General features: G+C 40.2%; 1 protein-coding gene across 1 annotated transcript in view; it reads left to right on the forward strand.

Annotated features, from left to right (window-relative positions):
• The window catches only part of LOC109043925 (uncharacterized), a 57,331-nt gene that overhangs the window by 16,856 nt on the left and 21,365 nt on the right, over positions 1-19,110 (forward strand). Inside the window, exons 2-3 of the mRNA XM_019061287.2 lie at positions 4,828-4,875; positions 17,252-17,556. Of these exons, the coding sequence (XP_018916832.2) occupies positions 4,837-4,875; positions 17,252-17,556 (344 nt within the window). The 5' untranslated portion in view covers positions 4,828-4,836. The remainder of the gene's footprint in view (positions 1-4,827; positions 4,876-17,251; positions 17,557-19,110) is intronic.

A 19,110-nucleotide genomic window follows, 5' to 3' on the forward strand; every position in this document is an offset into this window, starting at 1 on the left:
ACTGGCCGGTAATAACCGGGAGGCTTTTGAAGACCTAGGGTTTACACTTGCATTTGCAGCCTTTCATTGCCATTATGGGGAATGTCTAGCCTCCTCATCAATCCTCCATTCGTGTCATGGTAGATGTACATGTGGAACGCGGTTCATTTACGTTAGGCTAGGCCCATGGCTAAATTTTCAGGTTTTTAATAGGTTTCTAAGATGTATGGTTTTAAAAACAATTTATCGATTATTAACCAAATTATCGATATTAATAAAGATATTGAATTTTGAACTTAATTGAATCTTCCTTAATCAGTAAACTAGGTCTAATGTCATGCTCTCACAAGTAGTAGCGTATAAAACCCAAGATTGCATGACTCTATACCTCTTCATGTGCGAGAAAAGAGAGAACCAGGTGAAGGGAGACAGCAAAGAGGAGGAGGAGGAGGAGGTGGAGGAGGAGGAGGAAGAGGAGGAAAAGAAAAAATACAAGAAAAAAGAAAAAGGATTGGTAAAATGTTATTTCTAATGAATGAAATGAAAACAAGTGTTAATATTAAAGCAGAATCTTTGATAGAATATCCACCAACAATTATTGATTTGGAAAACAAGGGCAAAATTCCCAAAACCATAAACGATGGTCATCTCTAGAGATTTTACCTGCTCGCATGTTCGTCGAAGTCCTACAAAGACCCCCCTGGTAAAAATTGGCGATAGGAGCTGCGTTTCAAAATACCATAGGAGTTCTTATAGCCGACTAAAGAGGGCTATTGAAAATCATATAGCTGGCTGTAGAAAGCGGAGCAAATCATATAGCCGGGCTATACGAAGCTATAAACAAGTTTACAGTCGGGCTATAGTTCCTATCGCCGGGCTTTCCACTTTATCGCCATTGGCTATAAAAGGCTGTAAGAAATTGTGTAGAAATCGTGTGCTTCGGAAATCATTCAGTTTGATACGGAACTACCTTGATATTTACAAAACACACATTATATTTTCCTTTAAAACATATTTTTTTTTATCAATTAAAGACTCCGCAAAATTAAATATTAGAGCCTAACACAAAGCGGAGCGGCGACGCACTGGCGCCTACAAACCTAACAGGGATACTTCACGCATTGCGCAATGCGTGAAGTATCCCTGTTAGGTTTGTAGGCGCCAATGCGCTTTTCGCGCTGGCTGCCCGCCCGCCGCGCCGCAGCGTGCCACGGCGTCTGAAGCAACTATTTCACACCAGAGATATTGCACAGTATGATAAGAAATTGAAGGCGCTCCAACATATTAAGAATGGCAGGCATCCTTCAAAAGTAAGGAACATTCCTCGCAAAATAAATCAAGATACTACCGCACAAAAAGAGAGCGGTGGTCCAAAAACTAACTAAGTCCTAGTATCCGTATTTCGTAACGTTTAGCATAAACTTTATCGTCTGGCTGTTGCTTAATCGCCATCGGCTATAAAAGGCTATAAGAAATTGTATAGCCGGCTACAGAAGCTATTGGAAATCTTACAGCCGGCTTTAGGTCTATGGTATTTTGGAACACAGATTCTACTGCCAATTTTCACCAGGGCCTAAATCCTTGAGGAGTCAACTGTTGCTGCACTAAGGATGTTTTCTGGCCTACCTCAAAAATTGAAGGCGAAATAAAAATGAGCGAATAGCAGTGTCAATCTATCAGTACTTATTTCTTTTCTTGTCGATTCTGCTTTCTCTAATTAGTCAGTGAAAAAGCGCCGCACTAATCATCCCTCTACGCCAGGGATAAGTAATATTAAAATACATACGCATGAAATAAATTAAAGCATAAGATATAAAGTAACTTGTCCTGGATTCTGACATTGTTGAACTGGCGTGCGAATTATCACACCAGCTAAGTAAAAAATCTCGGTAGTTCTTGAATTTTTAGATAACAAGGACGATCTGCGCACGAGCGTGAAGACATTTTTAACCCCCCCCCCCCCCCCCCCAATGTAAAATTTAGAAAAATGAGGGCAGTTTTTTCCCCCCAAGAAAATCCTGCTTTCATACTCCTGAATTTTGCAAATTTTTTTGTTGAAATTGATTCTTTGTAGGTTCAGAAGCGGGGGCTAGTAACCTCTATTTTCGCTAAAAAGTAAAAATCTCCAAGATTTTTTACTTAGTGGATGCGATATATCGCACGCCAGTTGGACCACGCCGGAATCTGGGACGAATCATCTTAAATTTAAGAAACTAAAGCTAAAATTAAAACAACTAGATTACAATAATTGTAGAATCCTCGTGCGTTGTCCGTAATCTGGGTCAGACTTAGGACTTCGTTACAGTAAATCCACGCAGATCCTCTATTTGAGCAATACCGGGCACTGCGGTTCGAAGCGTGTTACATGAGCTCGTTAACTCACCGGAAATGTCAGCGCTCTGATATTAAACAAAGGAATCACTAGTCACTAGTCATGAGATCCTGGGTGTCTTCCAATAAAATCAAAGGGATATATATGCCGCTACTCTGCTGTGCTAAGGAACAACGTCGCAGGAACATTTGAATGTTGCCGAATTGCCTCTTAGAAAATATTTATTTTTGAAGAACGTCATGAATTCTTTTCCTTGAAATTTTCGGATACTTTACATCAAATTACAAACAAAATCCTCTGAAAAATCTGAAGAAAAATATCAGCAAATTCTACCCGATAATCGTGATTTTTCTGTGGAGATTTGGCAACGCCTGAAGGCTCATACGGCGTTCTCCCTTAGCACGGCAGTACTGACGCTACGTAGGAAGTGCCGAACACCCGCACCGCATCCTCGATCGACAATCACTCATTCTACCGTTCTAGATTCGATTATGTCTATCGCCGTACAACCATGTTATTAGTTTGGTCCTTCTGCAGCATGACATGAAGAAATTTTTCACAGTGTAAATCAAGGGTTTATTCTTTTATAAGACTGTGGTCGGACATATCAGGAATTGCAAGAAGATTACGAAAAACAACGTATCTACTCAGTCGTGTCTCTTTAAAAGAACGTACTGAGCGTGGAAATTACTGCTCGGCGTATGGATCGTGTTTACGCACTTTTTGACGAATCTCATTATTTTGATATTCGTGAACTTCATCAGAGTTCAATGTTATGAGAACACATCAGACTAATCCGGTGAGACCATCGTAGTTTCTAAGCCATTCTTCATCAGAAACAACCCTTTTTTTGCTGTGGTGAACATTTGCACCAGATTCATAACGACCAAAAACGGGTCTCGCTGTAGCGCAGCGTAGTGGTACCTTAGATGCAACTATTCGAACATGAAGGATGTCCGCGTTGCATATTCAACTAAGTTAAGGCGCTCTAGCTTCCCTGCCCCGGAACTCTGCGGCAGCGCCGCGCCGTTGCAAGTATCACTGGTGCAATTGCTCTCCGATTGGATGTGCACATATCGAATCCGATCAATATACCAATGGAAAAAGGTGAACATCCATTCCAGTGTTTCCAAATTTTGGATCGTACTTTGTTTTTTCATATGAAAACCAACCTATAATTATCAAGTCAAATTATTAAGCGAAACATAAGCCGAAATTTGCGATGCATTAATATTAATGATGAGCATTTTCCACCTTTATCATCGGTATGGCACGAAGGAGGTAAAATTAAGGACGATGAGAAATTGCACTCTGCGCCTTGTTGTAGTAATGTGCAAATTTTAATATTATACTGCTTAACGCTTGTCTCTTATCATGAAACATCCCATTCAAACGTAAGAGAGAATAGTTATTTCAGTGCATTTTTTAAATGAGCAATTGTATCATCTAGAGGAACTAGAATTGGACCACTAATCACAATGAAACTCCATGTAGAATTGACAAGTTACATTAAAATATGAGAACGTAGAAAGTTGTAAACGTACAATATTTCTGAAACGATAAGTTATCGATTGATCAAATAGGCAGGTAGATGTCTTATTAATGATTCCTTGAAATTATTCCCAAGAGAGAGAGAGAGACATTTTTTTAGTGAGTCCGGCAACCTGTTGGTCCATGAGAAAGCGCTAAAGTACAAATCATGTAAAGTTTAGAACATCTTGGAGAGCTGCCATCATGTAATGCTTGTTGGAAACTTCGGACAACGATGTTAAGCTGAGGTTTTTGCCGAATTTGCGATTGTAATCGGAAGACAATAAAGTTTCATCATTGTTTTGACCAGTATAACAAATTTATATTATTCCATGGAGAAAAAAAAGGAGGTGTTTGCATTTCAGGCATCTTGGATTTTTTTGATGACGTAGGTCGGTGCAGCGACTTTTATCATCGATTTTCTTGGAAATGGTGTAATTTATGGAAAAAAGTCATTCTATAAAAAGTGCTTGAAATTATATCATAAGTTGATTTAAGCAAAAAAATGGGACATTATGGTCCGTTTTTCATACTTCGAATTCCGGATTTCGCTGGTCAGGTTGTGACGACCTACGTCACAGGGTAAACAAACCTCAAGATGCAAACACCTCCTTTTTTTTCTCTATGATATTATTCTGAGGTGAACATGATTCATATATCCATAATAATTAGCCATGTCAATGAAGGAGAAGACTAAAGCTGTCTCTCTTAACTGAACGCTATGAAATGACGATGTGAATATGACACCAAGAATTTTTCAGCTCAAAAAAGGAGAAAAAAAGCCGGTCGTCTTTTTGATGATCAACATTTTTTCAGTGCTATTATTTAAAAATTTTCATTCAGATTAGTAAAATACTGATGTAGAATAATATTTTTTATGAGAAAAAAAATACATACCTCTCCTCCGCTATATGGTTTGTATTAATTGTATTAATTTACGACTGAAGTTATGAGAAATTTTAAAAACGCTTCATCATTTTTTTCAGGGTATCGACATGTGGGTGCCGACACTGGTCTTCCTTGCCATAATCGAAGTAAGTTAACTTATTTTTTTCCTTTGTAGTTTCGTTGATAATTCGGTACCTGATACGTAATAAACCGTGAGTTGGACTGCATGCACCGGTAAAAGGAACTTACTTTTGAGCGGGAAATAAAGGGATCTTCATAAAATGGCATGCGAGATTTTTCTGGAAATCATTATAAATATTTTATACCAATGCTTCATTCTTCTTTGAAAATTAAATCTGCTTTTTTAGAGATTTGAATAGAGCAAAAACGTTCTCCTAAACTCTATTCATAATTTAATTCATTACTTATTTAAGACGGAAGGAATTCAAACAAACTCACATCGGAAAGAAAACTGCGATTCTCTCAAAGTATACTAATTTTCAAAGATATCGCATAACCCTCATATTTAAATTCCAAGTGTTTCGGCGAGAAAACGCACACAGCTCAAAATTTGTCTCAACTTATTTATTTGTAAAATGTGGCTTGGCTTCTCGCTGAGTATGAAAACGATTTCTTTTTGACACCGTACGTCTCGTGTTAACTTTAACCAACTTCACCAATTCAGTCGTAACATGGCTCCATTCAATCCCCTCACCCCTTCCCCCTTCATACAGTTTGAGCTAATTTTTTTAAGATTTCGTGCGGGAATGTAAAATAGCGTATGACCCGACCCCTCGCTAATGTAGAACGCAGTAGGTTAGATTTGGTATGATAATTTTCAAAAAGAACCGCCATGACGACTGCACGACAATACGGACCCCACACTGTCGCGCTATACTCAAGGAAGTTGGGCACTACACTGATTCACGACAGCCATTTGGACGTATTTCTGCCGAACAGACCTATGTGCAATATGACATGAGCCCTGTTATGCATATATTCTTATGGGTCTCAGGGCTCATATCTCAATGCACATAGTTCCGTTTGGCAGAAACACGTCTATTTATGACACTCGAGTGCCCTATGTACGTATTAAAATCCAGATGAGCTGTCTCCATTGTAACATGGACCCTGTCACGCATGTATTCTTACGAGTGCCGGGGCCCACGCTATAAATGGAGATAATTTCTTTTGATTTAAATAGTCCGTATAATGCTCCTCGTTGAGTGGTTGCATGAGTTGTAAACCGTGGTCGTGGGTCCCCAGACAGCGTAGCACCCCGTCGCCCGCCACTCCCAATCGTTACGTCGTCAAGTCTATCTAGTCAAGAGAGGCGTATAATCGGCGCGTGGGAGGATGTATGGGGCTCAAAGGGGATGTGCGTCTCGTTTTTTTTCGGCGTTGAACGATATTCATGGCAATCCCCTTATAATGCTGTGCATATTAATTCCTGATTTTAAGTGCCATAAAATATTGATCAACTGAAAACTTGCTTCTGGATTGCTCTCGCCTTAGCTTGCTAAACGACTTTTCTGCCGTGCTATGGAGGAACGCCGTATGAACATTCGAGCGTTGCCAAATTTCCCTTGGTCAAACATGTATTTTTGACAAAATTCATGCATATTTTCCCTTGGAATTTTCAGATATTTTAGATTTAATTGCTTACAAAATTGTATGAAAATTTTGGAAACTACTATTCCCAATTTTCCTAGTAGATTCTGTTTTTATCGGAGGAAAGTTGGCAACGATTGAAGGCTCATACGGCGTTTTTCCTTAGCGCAGCAGTATTCCCTAACTTCTTTCGAAAACTAAAGATGGAAATGAGTGCACCGCATGGATCGTATTCAGCAAAGAGGATCCAGCGCGATTACCTACAGCGTTGTAAAAATGTTGCTCCTTCATGATTATCTAGAGACTCTCTCGGAATAGCAAGTAGTTTACGCTTCCCACCAAAAAATTGGTAATTTTAAAGGAAGGCAATTGTGTAATTTCACCCGAAGACAGGCCACCCCAAGGCAATTCCGGGACAAACAAAAACAACTAAAGCGAAAAGAAGACAGAGGATCTTCGAGAAACCAATTAGAACTTAAGTAACTAGACAATAAGCTTCCGTGGGACAGGGGGGAATAATCAAAACTTGTAAATAGGATCTTTAAAAACTAATAATATGTAAACTTAGGCCTTCAGGTGATACCCTGTCACGTATCATTCTACTCTGTCATTTAACAAATAAAATAATTGTTTGAAAAAAAAAAAAAAAAAAATTGTGTAATTTGCAATACTGTACATGCACTGAAAAAAAAACTCCGGCCGTGGAAGCCATACTTACGGGCTATTTAGACATACCGTCCGCGCTCCGGGTTCAGAGGCCGAAAGTTCCGAACGTAGCACCCAGGGCAACCGCAGCCACGGCTCCAGCACCCGAAACTTTCGGCCTCTGAGCCCGGAACAGACGGTATGCCTATATAGCCCGTAACCTTGTTTTCAGTGTATATTGATTATTTTTAAAATGAAAGAAGAAGTTGCATGATTTTGAAAAATCTGTAATCGCGCCGGTTCTTTTTTGCGATCCACGTGTGATTCTAGAACTTCGGGAAAATTCGTTTACGCGCGGATTTCCCAGAAGTTCGAATATGGAAGAGGTGCGGAAAAAGGCCGATCAGGAAGAGAAAGAGGAGAATAAGAAGGGTGCCTGATGAATAAAATTTGGCAACTACGTCCACAGTCGCACGGCCGGGTCTTCCTCTGTTGACGGACACGGGACCCGCGTCTGTCCGTACTTCTAACACGCCCTCAACTTCAATAAATGCAACTCAAAGCTTTCGCTGCATGTCTTAATCGATCCTCTCAGCTTGCGCAATTCAAGTCCTATCAAACGCTCAATAGTACCTTGTCATATTAAGTCACCTATAAGTCGTATTAGGGAATTGTAGTGATAGGTCCCGTGAGTGATACTCCTCGGATCCCGAAGAACATTTTGATGGGTTTCTACCTGGACGCGATATGTCTCCATGATATTTGATCATGACAAAGATAAAGATATTTATTCTCGCTTGAAACCTAAAATCGAGGAAGTATTAACTCCGAAGAATTATATACAATACATAAATGCAGGTGAAAGACCTCGAGTTAGGTTCTTCTAGGGTGGACTCTCATAATGCTTGTTAGCAGGGTTGAATTTACCATATAGGTGTACTCTGCCGTGCCACGGAAAAACGCCGTATGAACATTCGAGAGTTGCCAAATTTCCTTCGATAGAATTTTTCTTTTTAAGGAAAGTTATGAATATTTTTCCTTTAAATTTTCGGATTCTTGGGGTCAAATTGCGAACAAAATTATCTGAAAAATTGGGTGGAAAATATTCATAAGTGCACCCGGAAATTCGCGTTTTATCAAAAGAAATTTGGCAACGCCTGAAGGTTCATATGGCGTTTTTCCTTAGCACGGCAGTACTAGGCGCGTGACCAAGGCCTCGCACCGGGGGGAATTCAAAATCCTCGTAACCATGATGTAAACTAAAAACGTTAATATCCTAGCTAGGAGTTTATTTCAGTAATTTTAGTCGCACGAATGAAATTTGTATTAAAGACAAATATCAGAATGCTAAAATTTGTACCTTGTCTACTGATTCATGGCGTGTAAGATAATTTAGGCACGATTTTTGGTGGCCCGGCCTGATGATAGCATAAGGTAGAGGGTTAAGGATGTTCCAGAATTCGGCGTCACGGCGGCCTCGGAAACAGTAGGAAGAGGAACGAATGCTCAATAAACAAAATTCGAAGGTTTTTATGAGTAGCTTCTACTGCTGGCCAGGCTGATTCACTTGTAAAATCTTTTTAATCTACTTGTCATGTGCCGCGGTGATCGAATTTAATAGAGTTTTAAACCGTTCGTTGAAGCGAAAAGATCCCTGGCTAATGGCTGAATCATGACTTCGATCCATGTTCAATACCGGGTAACGCTCAGGAGGCCCTGGACTTGCCGAATGTCTGTACAGCCACGCAAGAGAATAACGCCGTATGAACCTTCAGACGTTGCCAAATTGCATTTGATCAAATGCGAATTAATTGACAATGTTGTAAATATTTTTCTTCCAATTTTTTAAACGATTTTGTTCGTGATTTATCTAAAATATCTGAAAATGTTAAGGAAAAATCTGCATAACTTTCTTCCAAAATAATTTTTTATATCAGGGAAATCCGGCAGTAATCGAATGTTTTTACGGCGTTTTCCTTGGAGAGGAAGTTCAGAGGTAGCGGAGAGGCCACTGCTGGAGTTGCACCGATGACAAAGTTCAAACTCGTTTTAGACAGTTGATAACAATCCGATTTCAAAGAGTCTTTTGTTTTAGACAGTGTATACTATTTGTCCATCAAGAATTTTTATCAAAAAGTATGACGTGAGTTGATGAGGGAACATTTCAACGAGAAAAAAAAAAGAGAAAAAACTTTACTATCGGAGATCGGACATGGTTATACTAGGGTAAAGTTTACACTGAAAAAAAAAAAAGTGAAGTTGACTTGATGTAAAAGAAATGGATGTAAAAGAAAGTAAGCGAGAACTTACAAAATGCTGAATTAACTACTGCTATAGCAATTACTTTAGCCATGTCAAGATGTAAAACTAACTGCCGTAGCAGGTAATTTAGCATTCTGTGAGTTCTCGCACATTGTTTTACATCCAGAATGTTAAATCAACTTCACTTTTTTTTCGGTGTAACAAAAAAGGCACCAAGTCACATCAAGATTGAACCAAGGGAATAATTTTTTTATTCTTTAAACTCAACTTTAAGCTTTGGTGCCTATATTTTTTATTCAAAATATTTTTTATACAATTCAAATTTTTGACAGAAGAAAATGAAATGAGCTCAACTCTATTCTAAACCAATTTTTCCCAAAACGTGACTTGGTTTTTTTCTTTCAAATCCAGTCCATCTCTGCTTGGAAATAAAGCAGCTCTTCTCACTCCCTAAATCGATGAAATGCGCGAGAGGACGATACACACCACTCGAAGATGAAATATTCAAAATGTATTCATCAGAGCATATATAGCTAGCCAAGGCTGGTTTACATAGGCGAGTATTGAACCGAAGATTACACCACCGATCACATGGCTCCAAATAGTGATATTAATCCTGCTAATTTTATTCGGATTAATTTCCCAGCAGCATGCAAAAATCCTCATACGATCTAGCAACCGCGATCGGTTTCCGATTTGTTATCCCATCTCGCATATTGGAGAATAGCTGAGGTAATCGAGTTTGAATTATAATTTTATTTGATCAGTCCTCTCGACAACACGATTTGAAGACCTCATATTGAGTGGTACTTACGAAACTGAAAAGTTATGATTCAATGACTGTGGCGGACAATGAAATTTTTTTTCAAATTGTGGCCGTTCACAATTAAGGATACCCTAGTCCATAAAACCTCAAAATCGAGTTATTGATACCTGACTTTAAATGAACGTCTGGGAAACATTTTTGAACAAAAAATGCCCAAAAATTTCTAACTAAATCAAAGAATGGCGATTTAAAGTTTGCAAATCTGTAATTCTTCTAAAACTGTAATCTGGCATATTAGGGGCCCGAAATCGCTGAATTTTTATGCAGTTTACTCTATCTCTCTATTAATTGACACAATAATGGACAAAACTGCCGCGCTTTGGAAAAACGATGTAAAAGTATTCGAGAGTTGTCAAATTTCCTCGAGTAAAATGTTCATTTTTAAGGAGAGTTATGAATTTTCCCTTTTGGAATTTCCAGATAATTTAAATCTGATTGCAAATTTTGTTCTCTAAAAAACTGGAGAAAAAAATATCCACAGATATTCCTGGAAAATTCATATTATACACCAAAATATATGAGTTCCTTTCCAAAAGTGTAAAATCAACCTGGAATTTGATCGCCAAGTGACTAGGAATACGAAATGATAGGGTTGCTTACTTTTCTTGCGCTACGTTTAAGTCTCCAAAAAATTGAAAAAAAGAATTGCTGTTGCGGAAACAAGTTATAAGACAAGAAATGATGAAGTTGCCTACTTTTTTTGCACTGCATTTAGGTCAGTACAGAATTGACAAAAGAAAAAAAAAAGAATCGCTGTTGTGGAGAAATGTGAATGTTAAGTTTAAAAAATATTTTGGTTCCCAATGTTGTTGCTCCCGTTAATAGAGAATGTCGAAACTCTCAAAGAATGTAAACTCGTATGACTACGTATATATATTATATATGATCAACTCAGAGAACATCAATTGACATCTTTTTGTACTTATATTCATAGACTCAAATATCTATACAAATAGAATTAAAGAGTATTCGCTTGTTAAAGAATAGAAAAATAGTTCTAAGAATGTAGAACTTTCCACAGATTCACAGTTCTTCAAATGTACAGATCTGTAAATTGTTTTCATGGGCTCTAAATAAAAATACGGATAAATCCTGTATGCATTTTTCTCCACTTTGCTCATATTTTTTATTGGTCTCTCTTCTACAATAATCTGGATATTTGCACATTTCCAATAGCATTTTAAGTATCCGTACTTTTACCGGAGAGCTCTTCAATTACATGTACATCCAAGAAGGAAGTTCTGACCCTTGGACCTTTCGGTTTCCAGGAGCTATGTCATTCTCCTGAGCAATTTTTACAGCTTCGCCTCCACGTTTGGCTCGCAGGATTGTGCCAACTTACGGAACTCTCGTCGCCGCGTAGGACGTTGCCATTTCGATCAGGATTCTCCAGAATTTCCCACTTAAGCAACAGGAAATAAATAAGCTGGCGAAAGCAGTATTGAAGGCCCAAGATGTAAGGCACTAGCTACCGCTATTTTTCAGCGCTGCCTCACCTGTTAAAGCCTTATAAACCACCACCACCACCACCACCACCACCACCACCAGACACTGTAACTTTTGAACAGATTGAAATAAAGCCTTGAAATTTTTGTGAGTGGCACCGGGTCAAAAGAAAAGACTTTTGGAGCCCCTGCACAATTTTAGAGGGACCTCTCTGAAAAAGAACAAGATTCCTACGGTTTAAAAGTGGTGGAGCAGGACTTTTGGATTACCCTGTATTTATGGTATTCGTCGCAGTCTCACATTGACAATGAGTCGATTAAATACCTCCAAAATTAAACCACATGAACAAGGGGGAATGGAATCGACCGCAGGAGCTCGAAAGTAAATTTTCGACAGCACCTAGTCTCGAGTTTATTTAACATCGTTATGTGTCCTCACGAGTTTAAGTTGAAAAATGAACGAACGATCTAATAATTTTTCATCAGAGATGGCAACGGCCATCTCATTATCAATGTCGAAGATAACAAGCTGGGTTTCTGTGGTGCAGCAGGTGCAGCAGATTGGTACGTGTCATCCAAAAATACCCTGGGAAAGCGTGAATTTCCTCACTTTAAAAATCTTCTAGCACTGTTGTGGTTCATAATGTGGCGTAAGAAATGATATTTTTCAAGGTGAGAGAGTGAATGTGACAGTATCATTTGACAGTTATCCCAGCCAATTTGTCATCCAATGAAGGATCGGGTGCATCTGAAACTGAATCAGGTGTTAAAACTTAACAATTAAAAAAAAATAGGGGAATTGGGTTTTTTTTACGGAAAATCCTCCTTAAAAATATGTTAATTGTTTGTAAAAATTATGCTAAAATTTTTAAAATTGGATAAATTTTTTTAAAACCAGAATTACCCTCTCCTGGACAAATCCATTCGAGTTGAGAAAAAAGTTCGATGACAAATACTGAGCTTTGGTTCATATCGAGCACCGAACTTCTTCAGTTCAAGTGACAAAAATTCAATTTCCGTGGTCAAAAATGCCGTTATCTGAACCGGAAAAGTTCAATGTTCAATACGAACCAAACCCTTGTATATCTATTACCGAACTTTTTTCTCTCAGTAGAGACAATAAACTCGCCAAGCATTGTGCAAAATCTAGCAGCCTCATCCTGTCCATCTTCTCCTCCGCCAACAGCTGTCACGGGGTGACTGCGAATTCGGATTCGGCGATGATGAACAATTTATTATGACTCGTTTAAGTATGCTCGGCGGTGATGTGAATGATAGGTCACCGTTTGACCCGTTAAGCTGCTCAGTCGGTGTTGTGCCGAGATATTACGAAATCTTCGTCTGGTGTCGGATACAGACCTCTTCTACCCGCGCATCCCCGTCGGGAGAGATCTCCTTCTAGGCTAAATCGTAAAAAATTCTGACCATCATAGTTTACGCTCGAGGATTTTTTGCGATGACAGTAAATTCAGAGGCGATCGGTCCCCCATGTAATCCAGCATTACGATGATTTTATTTTTAAGACAGAAGTTATTGAGCGCAATCAACCAGGACGATTGCAGCATCCCTTAGCGCATCCTCTTTTTTGAGCTTTATTTAAACGGTGTACAACGAATCACGGCGCAAGTCTTAGGCACATTATTTGACGCATTATTCTGCCGTGCAAAGGAAAAACACCGTATGAACATTCGATAGTTGCCAAATTCCTTCGATAAAATGTATATTTTTGAGGAAAGTTATTAATATTTTTCCATGAAATTTTCGGGAACTTTAGGTAAAATTGTGAACATAATTATCAGAACAATTGAAAGAAACTTAGTCACATGTTTACCAGGATATTCGTGCTTTCTCAGAGTATATTTTACAACGCCTGAAGGTTCATGCGGCGTTTTTCCTCAGCGCGGCAGCATTATTTCCATTCAGGCGTATTACAGACACCGTGGAGGCGTGGTCGCAAAAACAATTCGGGAGCTACAACACCAAGTCTGTTGCGTGTGGCTACAATATAAAGATCTACCAAGAACCGTTGATGATGGATTCGATTGCGAGTCTTGGCTTCAAGGGGCTACGTCCCCTGGTTGCTATTCGGCTCTGCCTCCAGGGGACGCATCGCGCCTCCTATAGAGCCCGCTTCGTGGGCTCCCTTGGGTTGATCTAAAGATAGCGGGTTCATCCAGATAGGCGCAAAAATAACGAAAATTGGCTCATTAGGAAATAGAATGATAGAACAAATTGTGGCGAGAGTTCCAAAGAGACTTCCAAGCAGGAATCTTCGCATTCCTACCATATAAATTCTTATTTTCTAAGATTTTCTGATGCACTGGTTTAGAGCCTGTGTGCGTATTTCCGCGGAACACCTTTGGTAATTTGAACTTCAAGATGTCAAAAAAAAACTTCCAGAAATAGACACGGAGAAAAAAACTTCGTGTGTGGGACCCGAAGTTGAGGTCATATGGATCTCTGAAATTTTCGGATCACGTAGGTATCTAAAAACTTGAGGTCCAGCTGCCGAAGTTCGGGTCACAACATTACTCCGGTACATATCGAAGTGCCTCGATGTCTGACCCGAACTTCGGCAGCTCGACCTCAAGTTTTCGGGTGCGTGATCAGAAAACTTCATAGATCCACATGACTTCAACTTCGGATCCCATGCACGAATTTTTTTTTTCTCCGTGGATAATTTCAGGCAGAACACCTCAGATGGTCTCTACTACAGTGACTACTCATCGGCCAAGATTTTCTGATGCACAGTTTTAAGGCCTACGAGCTCCTGTCGGTTTCCGCAAATTGGTGCGTGCCGAAAGGCGTTCCGAATCGCATCGTGACGCACGGATTTCCGGATTTGCGTGCGCTGCGCCGCAGCTCGGCGTGATGTCGCGCAGGCTCAGCACCGACTCGCACTTAAATCGGGAGAGTCGGGTCGATCCCGCCGCCGCCGTCGAAGCAACTTGCAAGGGCAAGGGACTCCTGAAACCCGGCTGACAATGAAAGTGAAATCATGAAATATAGCGGCGAGTCAAGCGTCCAGCACGCACCACTGCCTTTGCTTCCTTTGCGAGTGACCCTCACAACGTCACTGGCTTCTCAAACATACCGCATGCACCTGTGTTCTCCCATGCTATGATGGAAATATGCCGTATCAAGATCTTGCATTGCCTGATAAAATGTTTAATTTCAGGCTGTTGTGAAACATTTTTAGACAATTTAAACCATATTGCGAACTGAAATTTCCGAACAATTGGAAGAGAAATTCACTTGAGTTTTACAGAGAATTAGTGTTTTATCAACGACAATTTAGCAGCCGCCGAAGACGTTGAGTGCGACGACACTAGCACGGCAATGTGTACGTAGCGACAAGCGCAAAGCTCCAAGTAGCAATTTCCAACGGAAAAAGGTCAATATTTTGAATGAAGTAAGTTGCGATTTCTTTAAAAAATTTTTTATGAAAAAATCGCTAAGATCATCAATATCTCAGTCATTTTCCTCAATTTTGTCGCAATTTTATATCTATATAATCGCGTTTGATTAGATCGAAATTTCATCTCAATTTATCACAATTTTTTGTTCGATGGTATCGCAATTAAATCGCCATCGATAATATATGTGCTAAAATCACAATTTATAGCAATTTTTTACCCGATATTGCTGCAATAAGTCTAGGTCGATAAAATCGCGATGTACTATCCGATCAAATCGCAACTTATCGCGATCACTGCTATTAGGGTGCATAGAGAGGAAACCCCAAATTCAAAAAATTTCAATCGTTTCAAACAAAAGGATCGCTCATTTCCCATTCGTCTCCTTTGTCTCCTGGTTCGTTGATTAATTTCACTAATCAGCCCGCAGTAGCAGACACTGCAGACATCGTACAAGGATACATCACGCGCCTGGGAAAAATTTCCTGAGCCGGCCGGGCCGAAGAGCGCTTGAGGATCGTAACCGCAATGTAATCGTCGGTTGCAATGCGGAATTAAGCAACAGGTGCCAAACCGACAGAGGATGACTTTCACGGGCGCTAACAATGTGCCGATCAGCAAATAAGTTGTAATACTGATTCGTCTGGAGAGTCGCCTCGGGTGGTGGGGTGGGGGTGGAGCCTCTAGTTTGACGAGAAAGCTAGCTGGAGATGTTAAAAAGAGCCGTCAATATTCAGACGAGACGGGAACTAAGCCCACGGCAAAACCACCCACTCAACGTCGTTGCCGTAATGGACGGCTCATTACCAATCCAGCCTTATTTGCGACGGGAGTATCTATACAGGGAGAATAATGCTGTGTCGATACTGATCATGATTCGCTTCACCGGTTTCAGACCTCTCGTGAGGAATTAAGGGACCAATTAGGGAAAAATTTGCACTGTAACGATTAGGACCGATAAGGGAAAAATCTGCACTGTAACTGGGAGAATCGTTGGATTATTTTAAAATATTGCTGTTTTCCGAGTAGCATGGGATCATTTTTCTTGAGGAAAAATTGAACTTCTCGACTGATAAATCTTTCAAATTCACTTCGCACTTTTAAGGCGAGGTTAGAAAAGAAGAGAAAAAAGAAAAATGAACAATGTGGAGAAAAAGAAGGAGATAGAGAGAAAAAAGGAGACTTTCTTATTTTTCTTTCTTTCTCCTTTCCCTCTTGTTCTTGTACTTCCTTCTCTTTTACATTTTCTCCTTTTACTATCACTCCTTCTTCTTCCCTCCCTTGTTCCACCGACTTATTTTCCTCCTTTTCCCTCTCCTCCGTCTCCCTCTCTTTTCTTTTTTCCCTCATTGCCTTCCTGTTCATGCGCCAAGTAAACGGCTCGAGTGTAGAGTCAAATTTAGTTGTTTTTCTTAGCTTTTCGTTCAAGTCTCCTGGGCTTGATTCTTGAATATGAGAAGAGAGAGGGCTTATAAACTTAATATTACTTAAGTAAGAGAGGCTTGCCATAGCGGGCTGACTTTTGATATTGGTCGACAATGCTATGCATAAAGGAAAATATATATGTACGAAAAATAGAGCAATCCCGTAGGTTGAAACGGGTGATTGTTATGTGGTTTAAGGGAGAAAGTAATGGACCAACTATGAGGTCCCTCCTGCAATGAAAAAAGTCACGGGCTATGTATAGATATACCGTCTGTTCCGGACTTAGAGACTAGAAGTTCCGGATGCTGGAGTTGTAGCTTATATTGCTCCGGTTGCTCCGCCCGGAACTTTCGGCCTCTGAGCCCGGAACGCGGACGCTATTTCCATACAGCCCGTAAGTACGGCTTCCACGGCCGGCGTTTTTTTTTGGTCAGTGTGGGTTGCAATTGGTTAGTCTACCACTTACCTCCTTTGTTAAATGAAACCACCAACTTCCATCAACGGTATCTCTGCATTTTCCTTTTTTCCTCTTTGTCTATCGCTTTGTCTTAGAGTTTCACTGAAAAAAAAAAAAAAAAAAAAAAAAAAAAAAAAAAAAAACCCACATTGGATCTAGAGTCCAGACTCTTGAAAACATTGACAAGAAAAAGGACTCTTGATTCAATCAGATGTAAGCTTAAATCAAAAGAAAATCCGCTCAAATTGAATTGCTTGGTTCTTGATTTAAGCTTAAATCTGATTGAATCGAGAGTATGTTTTCTTGTCGATGTTTTTAAGAGTCTGGACTCTAGATCCAATGTGTTTTTTTTTTTTTTCCAGTGTTCGATAATGAGCCTGGAGACTCATGTTAAAGGGTGAAATTGATGGCGAGTGTGGCGCATTTTTGTTTCAGGTGGCAAGGGGACAGAAACGGCTCACAGGAGGGATCACGCCCTTGGAGGACCCGCACTCCGTCGGCGTGGAGATGAGCAACTCGGAGCTGTCGGTGGTGATGCCTAGCCGGTTGACGCGGCAGGCGCAGGCGGCGCGACTCGGGAACGAGATCGCCGAACACGCCCGGAACCACCGCGTCGGACTCCGGAATCTCCAGGTCAACTGCGAGAAGGACTCCGCCAGCATTTTCGTCACCATCGAGTTCGAGGAGCCCTTCGACGGCGTCGTCTACAGCAAAGGCCACCACGAGGACCCCAATTGCAGGTAATTCAGTGAAAGCTTATCTCATCCACTCTTATGGCCTTGTCTCCACGGGCCGTTTCACGAGATTTGTCCCAGGGAAAAATCCCACTTACAAAGTTGGGAAAAATATTGAGTGTTAATCAATATTTTTCCCAGTACCAAGTATGGTCCTTTTACCCTTAGGACCCACTGAGAGAAGAAGAAGAAGTGCAAACGAATTGTGCGATATTTTGTTGATTACTCCACTGTTCATGTTTGTTTAGTTAAAATAATGTGTCTAATTGTCAATTGAGTGCAATTATTATTTTAATCCCGGCTAAATACTCGACTTCAACTAAGTTATCTTCCCGCGCAAACTAGTCGGACGACCATATGAGCCTCGTCCCGTGGAGTCGGTAACTGGGAAAAATCCCAGAAGTTTCATTCCTGCTATTCGAACTTGGGAAAAATCCCATGAAAACGTCCCGTGGAGACAAGGCCGAACAGGGACAAACAGAAACAAGCGGATTCCCTCCACCAACGCAACAGGCTTCCCGCAAGTCAAAACAAAATTATCCGGAGAAATGTCCAAAATCTTCCGGAAAAAATTCTCGATCTGTAAATCTCCCGGAAAAATTCTCGACTTTCAGTCTTCCGGAAAAATTATCGATTTGTAAATCCTCCGTAAAAATTATCAATTTGCAAATCTTCCGGTAGAATATCCAGAAAGTAGAAATCTCCCAATTTTGGATTCTCATCCGGAAAATTGGAGGCATGCAATGCAACTCGGTGATGAGTGGAAACTCGGAAACTCTAACATTCAAGATTTCTTTTTAGACAATTATTACAAGGGGGTACGCTCCGCGTAATATTCGAGATGCAATTTTATCAAATCGCGATTCTGTAATACGCTCAACTGAAATTATTACTTTGTATACCTTTGTCTACGTATTCTGTGTCCTTAAAACCATGCTTGACGAGACATAGATTCAGCTTTGAAATCCAGACATTGTGTCCCAACCTAATCGAATTCCAAATAACAGATGTCTTAGACTGAAATAATTTTGACACGTGTTGGATCCATTCCAGAAATGAATCGTGTCCAATCTTCGTTTCCCACATTATGGATGTGCACTGCAGTAAAGAGGCTAACATCAATATGGCATTAATTCACTTCTTATCCGCCCATAAGAGAGTAGCTATGAAAATAATTGAGAGGATAAAACTAGTCAAGGCGACCATGTAGCGTTGCGCCGCCAGCAAGAGGATGCTTAAACGACGGTCCCTGTTTCATCAAGTAATCATACCGCTTAGTTCACTTCATAGAGCGTTGCCCAACGCCAATGTTAGTGAGAGATAAATTGCAATGGTTTTATAAGGTGTCCCGTCCACAGGCTACTTACCGAACTGAGCGCATCTGATAGCCCGGCTATAAATAAAAAGTAGCTTCGTGCAGTGATAAGCTTTGTCGTTAAAGGCCATCCCTAAATTACGTAACGCTAAGTTTGCGATTTTTTGAAACCCTCCCTATCCCGTGTACCGCCCCGTAACGCTATTTTAGACCCCCTAAAAATTACGAGACGATTGCCCAGACCA

Source organism: Bemisia tabaci, chromosome 3, assembly GCF_918797505.1.
Source record: "Bemisia tabaci chromosome 3, PGI_BMITA_v3".
In the NCBI taxonomy this organism is placed as follows: Eukaryota; Metazoa; Arthropoda; class Insecta; order Hemiptera; family Aleyrodidae; genus Bemisia; species Bemisia tabaci.